The sequence below is a fragment of the Homarus americanus genome, unplaced genomic scaffold, assembly GCF_018991925.1.
Source record: "Homarus americanus isolate GMGI-L3 unplaced genomic scaffold, GMGI_Hamer_2.0 scaffold49042, whole genome shotgun sequence".
NCBI classification, from domain to species: Eukaryota; Metazoa; Arthropoda; class Malacostraca; order Decapoda; family Nephropidae; genus Homarus; species Homarus americanus.
Genome location: NW_024726101.1, coordinates 175,894 through 185,934, shown reverse-complemented (window position 1 = coordinate 185,934; position 10,041 = coordinate 175,894). Strand labels below are relative to the sequence as shown.

Genomic DNA, 10,041 nt, shown 5'->3' with positions numbered 1-10,041 from the left:
ATACTGTACTGGTCGAGGGAAGAACATCATCATCGGTGTTGTTGTTTCAAACTGGGGGATCGCAGTACAAACTCTGGCCTGAGCTACTGTAGTGCTGAAGTTACATGATCAAGACAAGAACCCCACTAGGATCATCCATGTCTATATCTGTCTAAAGGGAAGCATTAGTGTGTGTGTATCTTTGGGCTTAGAAATGACTAATATAGCCTGAGTTATCGAGACGTGAAGGTGAAAATGTTAAGTGTGTTGATGGGCTGTGTACTGGTCTCTGGGTGCTTCAATAAGAGGGGCAGCTTATAGCTTATGTGTACGTCCTTGGTTAAAATTAAGAGGAAGAAGGAGGAAGAGGAGGAGGAGGAGTAAGAAGAGATGAGCCGGGGGAGGATGGGAGGGGCGAGGAGGAAGGGGGCGAGGAGGAAGGGGGCGAGGAGGAAAAAAACTCAGTAGTTCCTTAATTAAAGACTGTGGTCGTGCACGGAGGGGGGAGGTGCTGGTAGGGGGTTACCTCCTGAGGGACTGGATGGTAGGGGAGTGTTGACGGTGAGGGAAAAGTTATCATACTGTATGGACTTCTGGCACTAGTTCCCCCCCCTTTCCCTCCCCCCTTCCCCTCCCCTTGCCCCTTGGTTAACATATTAAATTTAAACCTTCTGGGCACTTCTGGGGTACAGGTGCGTCTCCAAGACAAATTTCAGCTCTCTGTCTTGAAAATTGCGCCCATGCATAACGGACAACCACACGAACAGACATTGCATTTTATATATTAGTTGTATTTATAACTGAAGTGGACTTAAAACGTGAAAATTATGATTAGATTATTTTAATATATTTTTAATTTTTATATGTAAGAATATTATACCTGGAGATATCATTTGTAGGTGAATGTTATACAAAAAAAAATCTGAAGCTCTTGAGAATATTGATAATTTTTTTCTCAAGAATTCGATAATATTAACTTGGGTAATTGAAGTATATCCTCGTTGATCAGAGAACTGGGAGGAGGTAGTTTGTTGTGTATGAAATTATAAGAAAAATAACTAAAAACAAGATCTTATCAAGTGACAATAAACATAGACAATATCATTATGTAAAGGTAATGTGTCTCACTAAGAAAAACAGCACTGAAGGGGTACGGGAGGAGCTACCTGTGGGAGCCTGAAGGAGGAGGAGGCTGCTGCCGTACCTCTCATCTCGGATCTAATTATGAGGAGGGTGAAGCAGTGGGGCGGGGGAAGGGGGGAGGGGGAGGGGGTTCCTGCACAATGGAACACTTTTAAAGTTACCAGATGAAGAAACTTAATTAACAGTTTAGCAGAACACAAGATGGTCTTTGAAATGAGTTTAATGTTTAGGAGCAGCAGGTATTATTGAGGTGTGTGTGTGTGAGGCCAGTTATTAGTGATATAGCCTAGGCCAGTGGCAGGGAGGGACAGGGAGGTCAGTGATTTATGGGGTCAGTGATTTATGGGGGTTAGTGATTTATGGGGGTCAGTGATTTGTGGGGTCAGTGGTTGGTGGAACAATAAGTCTCGAGTTCTGTGTATTGTAAGACCACTGTAATGGTTTTCAAACATATATACAGAGCCGTGTAGTGGAACAATGACTTCCTGATCTGCCGAGTGTTTGTCCAATCGTCTCTTCCAGGGGTAATGTTCCACCCATGTGTAATACTTTACCTCTCTTCTCTTTTGTTTTTCTTTATTTTCTTTGTTTTTGTTTTCAGTCTTTGTGTTTTGTTTTGTTTGTTTATCTCATGGTTCTCGTTTTTCTCCTCCTTTCCCTCTTCCTACTCTTTCCCTCCTCCTCTTTTCCGCCCTCCTCCTCCCCCTCTTCATTCTCCTCTTTCTCCTCCACCTCCTCCCTCTCCTCTTCCTCCTCCTTCTCCCTTTCCTCATTCCTTCTCCTCCTCCCTCCTTCTCCTCCTCTTCTTCTCTTCTTCCTCTTAAGTTTTCTTCCCTCCTTCACATTGTTCTGTAACTCACCTGGTCTTTGTGCTCGACATTTCCACATTATTATAACAGCTCTGAACCTTTCCGCCACCTACACTACCCCCACTATACCACTATACCACTACACCACTATACCACTACCACTATACCACTACCATCGCTACCACCACCACTATACTATCACCTCCTCTACAACCACCATTACTACACCACTATACCACTACCACTATACCACTACCATCGCTACCACCACCACTATACTATCACCTCCTCTACAACCACCATTACTACACCACTATACCACTACAGCTACCACCACCACCACCACTACCATCACCACTACCATCTCCAACACCACCGTCTCCGTCACCAAACCTTCGCTCTTTCCATCTACAGTTCATTTGATCCAATTCATTTTTAATAACAGATTATCGTGCTCCGGAAATTGTAAGTTGGGATATTATTGAATATTGAGAGATTACCGCCATCTTTGTTGGCGTTATGTTGACTATACTTAAAGTTTTCTTCCTTTTGAGGGAATTTTTGTCTTAGGAACCTTTTTTTTTCTTTTTTGGGGGGATTTTTTTTATTTGAAACTTTTTTTTTATAGAATTTTTTTTATCGTTGAGACTTTTTTCTTGTTTTTTTAGGGAATTTTTATCTTAGGAACCTTTTTTTTTTTCTTTTTTTAGGGAACTTTTTTCTTCTTTAGGGAACTTTTGTCTTATTTAAGGATTTTTTATATTTGGAACCATTTTTTCTTCATTTTTAGGGAATTTTTTATCTTGGGAACAAGTGACGTAAAACTAGGTTCTCGATCGGTGATTTTGTTTACGTTGTGGTAGGATTAAATGACAGTTTCAATAGCAATGAGTGTTGACTGACTGGGTGGGTATACAGTTACAGTTACTCCAGTTAATGAGGACCAAGTAGCGATCATATACGAGTATTATCAGAAATGTCAGATATTTTTTACAGTTAATTAGTTAATCGCCATCACAACTCTGTCACTCGCCTTGTGTACCGTGATTAAGACTCTGAAGGAAACATAAAGCACTTAGGTTAGGTTAAATTAAGTTAGGTTAGATTAGGTGAGGTTAGGTTTGGTTAGGTTAGGTTAGGTTAGGTTAAGTTAAGTTAGGTTAGGTTAGGTTTGGTTTGGTTTGGTTTGGTTAGGTTAGGTTAGGTTTGGTTTGGTTTGGTTTGGTTTGGTTAGGTTTGGTTTGGTTTGGTTTGGTTTGGTTTGGTTTGGTTTGGTTAGGTTTGGTTAGGTTTGTTTTGTTTGGGTTTGGTTTGGGTTAGGTTAGGTTAGGTTTGGTTAGGTTTGGTTAGGTTTGGTTTGGTTTGGTTTGGTTTTGGTTTGGTTAGGTTTGGTTTGGTTTGGTTTGGTTTGGTTGGTTGGTTTGGTTTGGTTTGGTTTGGGTTTGGTTAGGTTAGGTTGGTTTGGTTTGGTTTGGTTTGGTTTGGTTTGGTTTGGTTTGGTTAGGTTTGGTTTGGTTTGGTTAGGTTAGGTTAGGTTAGGTTAGGTTTGGTTTGGTTTGGTTATTATTCAGTGGTGTATTGGTCACCGTGAATGTTGGTACACTCACATCTGGGTCTACGTTATATGCCATTTGGTTCGTTTTTCATGGTTGTGTTTCGGATCCAATGGCAGAGGGACAAAACAATATGTGAAGTGGAAAAAATGGGAATATTTTTGGAACTCTTTTTTGGGGGTAAATTATTGAATAGGTATTTACACACACACATACATACATACATACACACACACACACTGAGCTTTGTTGTTCTATAAAGTCATTCGATATAGTAATAGTGGGACAAGTGAACTCAATTGCTTATGGAGGGCTGCAGTGTTAAGTGAGATACCATGTTTTCTAACACTGCTAAGAGATGAGTTATCATTGGAATTATTATTGTCTACCAACCTTGCATTTTATTTTGCTGTAAATGTGTTACTGAAATAGTAGGGAAATTATTAATGTCTAAGGTAATAAGGTGATGTAATATTAAAACTGGTTTCCCTTCATAGACAATCTGACTTCAGCCGTAAATCCCAAAGTTGTAGAAAATCACAACAAAGCGATTCGTACAAAGTAGAAATAACTGGGTGTACATTCAACATAGACCTTGCAATTGGAACGCCTTGGTTTTTGTTTTTCCTTCTCCCTGCAGCTAGTGTGCCGTGGTGAAACTGAGTCACGGGAATGAGTCTCCGAAGTGACTTACCCTGACTGTTTCAACTCATTTGGGGGGTCGATGCTGCTTCATTTTGGGCGGGAGCGAACTTTTGACTTCGACTTTACATTGTTTACTGTCACTAGTTGAGACGCACAGGAATGAATCTCTCTCTCTCTCTCTCTCTCTCTCTGACCCCTTTGAAGTCCTAACTGAGTCATGTGATGGTTACTGTCAATATTCCCCGAAACTTGTTAAATAAACACAAACCTCATCAGTCATTGGCGTAAAATTTATCAGGGAATATCAACCAATCAGCGTCATGATCATACGTGGAAGGTTTCTGAACCGTTCGTATGAGGGTTTTTCTACGTCAGTCGGATTAATGGCCGGTTAACGTATGTATGAACGATGTTGATGTTTGTTCTCCGTCAACATCACACAGCGGGACAGTGACGGAGACGACTAGGGCTTGTGTATATCTGGAACGTATTTATTTATTTATTTATTTAATCTACCGTATTCTTTTACGACGAGGATATTCTGCCGTGAATTTTACTCGTGTACAATGGATCGACGCCGCACCTGAAGGGTAAAGTTCTTTTATAAAGCAAAAGTAACCAACCTAACCTAACCATACTCAGTCATGATGTAATATGAGGTGGTTAAGTTTGGTTGGTTCTTTTTGAGAGTTGAAAAAAAATGACACGCAAAGGTAGGTAGGTGTGTGTGTGTGTGTGTGTGTGTGTGTGTGTGTGTGTGTGTGTGTGTGTGTGTGTGTGTGTGTGTGTGTGTGTGTGTGTGTGTGTGTGTGTGTGTGTGTGTGTGTGTGTGTGTGTGCTCGCGCGCTTGCCGCTATATTAATATAAATATGTAGTGGACACAATTCCATAGGTATTTTATTGAGAACGGTTACCAACTATATGGTTTTAGGTAAAACAAAATTGTTAATTTAGTTATATGGAGACTGGTGCACTACATTTGGTGTTCATTATGAATAATGATTTACTCAACCTATTGATACTATAAACTTTTAATTTATAACTGAACTGTTTTTGTCCCGCCATATAGCACAGTATTAACGTTGTCATATTTTACGGCGAAAACATGATGGACCTCTGACTTATAATACTGAGTTATGTAATTCTTGAGAACTCAGTGGAACTCTTGGAGGTTATCACTCAGGGATCCCCAAACTGAGAGTTCAGTGTCCTTAAGGAAGGAATCTGAGTGTACAGTAAACGAGGAGGGGGATACAAGGGTACAGAACCCATGGGATGGATCCTGGAAATACAGTACTCTAGGGAAAAGAAACCCAAATTACAGTATCTGGTGAGGTGAGGTGAAAGTACAGTATCCTTGGGGAGGGGAGAGAGAGTTGAGGATTAATGGGAAGGAGTTATAAACTACACCACTTTTAGATGAGTTCAGAAACTATGGGGAAGGATCTGAGATTACAGTACCATTGGGATAAGGAAGTGATCTTATAGTGCCCACAGGAAGGGGAGCTGAGGACCCAGTACCCGTGAAGCTGCGACTTGGGGTTTGAGGAAGTGGTGGGCGGGTAAGTGGGCGCCCCATACACGTTTATATTGTCTCTGAGGACCAGGACCCGTGTTTAAGGGGTCTACTCTTTGTTATGAAGGACCTGAATGAGGATCAAGGGCAACTCAGGTCCCTGGAGGTGACTGTAAAGGAACCAAGAGCTCAAGACTGTGAGCACCACCGCTTATAGGAACTGAGGACCCAGGGGCTGCTGATTCTGTCGCCTTAATCCCTAAATGTGTGAACCTGAAGAATTTGATGTCAGGAGCAGTGAAATCCGGTTACCAAGGACCCAAAAAACCTGAGGGCCCGGAAGCTGGGGGCCTCGGAGGTACGTACCCTAGAGATGTAGGTCAGGGAGCTGTGAGGTGGGGAGCTGGGGGACCTAGAGATACAGGTGCAGGAGCTGTGATCCTTCAACATGTGGGTGTGAGGCCCGACCACCCGAGAAGGGAGGGAGCTTGGAGCATCATAACAGTGGTCCTGGGCAGAACAGCTAGGTAGAGCGCGGCTCATAAAGAGAAGACAAGGGGGAACATAGCTGGGCCGAGGTGCCTGCGTCAAATTGGGAAGCCCCCACACCCCTCCCCGGGCGGGGGGCGCGCGGCCCCTCTCCGCCCGGCCCGCTCAGTGCCTCCGCGGCTTCTGTGCCAGCAGCACCACCACCAGAAGCGCCAGCATCACCACCACGATTGGGAGACCCACGCGAGATCATCAGGGCCAAGTTGGTGGACGGAATCAGGGAAGCAGCTTCACCCTCAGGAGTGGTAGTAAGGCCGCCCACAGCCGCGGTGACGCCCTCTACAGGTACACTCTCCCAACCCTCCACGAGCACATGTGGATGGCCGAGACTCGTGCGTCTCTTCCCGTGGTTGTTGTCGTGACCAACACAGACTCGTGCTAGGTATATTGGCACGCCATCCCGACGGGGCGAGTGAACTCCCTTCCTGAGTGTGGTGGTCCCCCCTCTTGTTTGCTCCGGCAGCAGCAGCGGCAGCAGCAGCAGCCACCCCAGGCCGTCGCTCATAGCCTACCTTTACACTCGTTGACTCCAGCAGTTGTGATCTGCTAATCATTCCTGCCTTACTACTGCCCACCGCCAGCTGGAGGCCCCCAAGGTTACAGCTCCAGATGTAAAAACCAGCTGCTGTGATCTCGCCTGCGCGTGTCATCTCTCTAACTTTAACTCTCAAAAAGTGCCTCAAGCCAAAGTTGCCATCCGTACTTTAACGTTACAGTGGCACTGCCGGAAGCTAAAACTTGGTGGTAATGCTGGAATCTATACAATGGTACTGACGGAAACTTAAGTTTATACACACCGACGGAAGATAAGTCCAACTCTTTCTGACGGAAGCTAAGCTCAGTGATAATAACCTTAACTAAATTCAGCGATATTAAGAAAAGCTACAGTCAGTTTAGTGATAATAACACAAGTTGTATCGAGTGATTTAAAAGGAAACTGAATTGAGTGGCACCGAAGAAAAATCTAAGATCTGGTGATGGTATAGAAAATAGTGGATCAGAAAAAAATACCGGGAACTGGAGTTAGTGGTCGTGTTGGAACCCGAGTGGAGTACTACCGTCGACAGCTAAAGTTGAGTGCGACTGACGAGAGTTTCTTGTTCAGAAGAAGGAAAAACCTGAGGCTCCTCTTTGGTATATCAGCTCACAAGTCCCTGGAGGCGCCGCCCCCAGAGGGTGTGATCCGCAGTGGTCACCTCTAAATATTACAGGTGCAATTATATCCGAATGGTCATGAGGAGGTGCTGGACCCCCACATAAAATTCTGAATTCAATGAATGGCCAATGAGAGTGCGGCAGTTTGATCGTTCTCTTGAAGAAGGAAAGAAATTCTCCAAGTTCCACGTCTCTGTCGGTGGAAATTGACCTTTTGTGTAAGTGGGTCAGCAGAGTGGAGACAACAGAAGTGCAATACTTAATGTTTACTAAGTAATTCCATGTGCACAGCTAAAACTCTTTATCAGTGTTAATTCATCTTATTAAAGTTACTGTGAAAACTGTGTTAGTGTGTTAGTTGTAGTGACCTGTCGGGCGCGTGTGGGCAGAGCACCAGGTGGGTGTGAGGTCAGGTGGAGGGGGCGTGTCCCTGGTGCAGCGGCGGCTTGTGATTGGATGAGGGCGGGGCCTGGTAGCCCGGCCGACCACTGGCTGCTGGTAGTGTCAAATGTTATTATCCCTGGTAGTAGATTTTATAAAATGGTGCTTGATCTCCGTAGTAGTGTATGAGAAGTGTAGATTATACAAAGCGGTCATGGCTTTCTGCTAGTTCTCTTATCATTACATTAGCGTCTTTAAAATCAAAAACTTAATATTTTAAGAGTTTTTAATTACAATTGGAATTAAATTTTATTAGTCCCAATTAAATGGCTTTCTCTTATCGACAACGAGAACGCCTGGTCACACGTTGTCACAGATGACGTGCTTTTCTGGGACAAAAAAACTTTCTTCAGTTAATGTGGAAGCTAAGACTGAGCTTCGTGTAGGGCACTCGCTGAGGAGGTCCCCAGCACCAGGTGTGGAGCAGTAAAGCCAACTGCTCACTTACAAAATTCAGTGAATGAAAATTAATCTGGTTAGTGCTGCTTCAACAAAACCGGCAAGATGTTGGATATCTTCCGCGGCCTCAAGAACTTCATCAAAGTCTCCCATGTCCACATTGACTCCTCGGTGTTCCGTCTCCACTACTCCATAACCGTGATGATTCTCTTGGCCTTCAGCCTCATAGTCACGACACGTCAGTACGTCGGTAACCCCATCGACTGTATTCACGCCAAGGAGATCCCGGAGGACGTGATCAACACCTACTGTTGGATCCACTCCACCTACATCCCTCGGCCTACAACAAGAGACTGGGTATTGACGTGGCTCACCCAGGGATAGAGAAATCCCAGGATGAGGAGGAGAAACGCTACGTCAAGTACTACCAGTGGGTGTGCTTCTGCCTCTTCTTCCAGGTGAGTTGCTCTTAATTACCCTCACCTGTCACCCAAGGTTACCCAGCCTGAAAATAAATGATAGTACCTTTTAATTTACCTTCTGGACCTGTGACTCGCGGTGCTGTAAAACTTTAGTGGGATGTGAATTTTTTTTTGTTCTAGTCGTTTACAAAATTCACCAACGAGTAAGAACATAGTTGGGCCGTAGCAAGTATTTCCCCGCTCGTGTTTGTAGTTGCAGGTACTGGTGGTCCATCGTTCAGTTGTTTGTGTCATTTATCGTAGGATTTACACTTCCATTCATTCACATTTTTTTGTGTTTCAAATAACCTTTACGGATATTAGGTCAACACAGTGTTAACATTACGACGACTTGAGGACCACTTGATGAAAGATTTAAATTCCAAACACTCGAGAGAAAGTTAAGTGTTTGTTGTGTCAAGAGGCAAGAAAACCCACTTTTTTTTCTTCTCAGGATCTTAACAAAAATTAGAACAGTTTAAGAATTTTGTACATATGAAAAAAAAACATTTTCTCCATTTGTGGCTGAGAATTTGGAGATTTGAAAAAGACAAAAATTATAGTAAAGGAACTCGATTATTTTTTGAGAAGTGTTGAAGAATTATATTTACTTGAGTTTTATTATTATTGATGGTCAGTTGAACGTTGAATATATTTAGATAAGACAAATTACACCATTGGTTTCATATATTATGTGACCAACAAAAATATTTATCAGGTAATGTGATTTTTTGTCAGTTTACAATTAAATAAATTCACCCGCGTAATGTTAGTGCAAATAAAGTGTGTTTGTAATGGAACTTAACCCTTTGAAGTCGAGTGGGTTTAAACCATAATCCGTAAAGGGTTTAAATCATCGTCCTCAAAGGATTAAACCATAGTCCTCAAAATTCTAAACCATCGTTATTAAAGGGTTAAACCATAGTCCTCAGTGGGTTAAGTTATCGTCCTCAAAAATCTAAAACATCGTTATGAAAGGGTTAAACCATCGTCATCAAAGGGTTAAACCATCATCATCAAAGGGTTAAACCATCATCACCAAAGTGTTAAACCATCGTCATCAAAGGGTTAAACCAACATTCTCAAAAGGTTATTTAAATCATCGTCCTCAAGGGTTAAACCATCGTCATCAAAGGGTAAGCCATAATTATGAAAGGGTTAAACCATCGTCATCAAAGGGTTAAACCATCATCATCAAAGGGTTAAACCATCATCACCAAAGTGTTAAACCATCATCATCAAAGGGTTAAACCAACATTCTCAAAAGGTTATTTACATCATCGTCATCAAAGGGTAAGCCATAATCATCAAAGGGTTAAACCATCATCATCAAAGTGTTAAACCATCATCATCAAAGGGTGAAACCATCGTCATCAAAGGGTTAAACCATC

The 10,041-nt window shown here is 42.8% G+C and overlaps 1 protein-coding gene across 1 annotated transcript; it reads left to right on the top strand.

Moving 5' to 3' along the window:
* The first annotated feature begins 7,883 nt into the window (after positions 1-7,883).
* Positions 7,884-8,662, top strand: LOC121865346 (innexin shaking-B-like). Its single transcript, XM_042364686.1, is given in 2 exon segments — positions 7,884-8,517; positions 8,520-8,662. Coding segments are annotated over 2 exon segments (366 nt in total). The 5' UTR covers positions 7,884-8,294.
* The last annotated feature ends 1,379 nt before the right edge of the window (positions 8,663-10,041 follow it).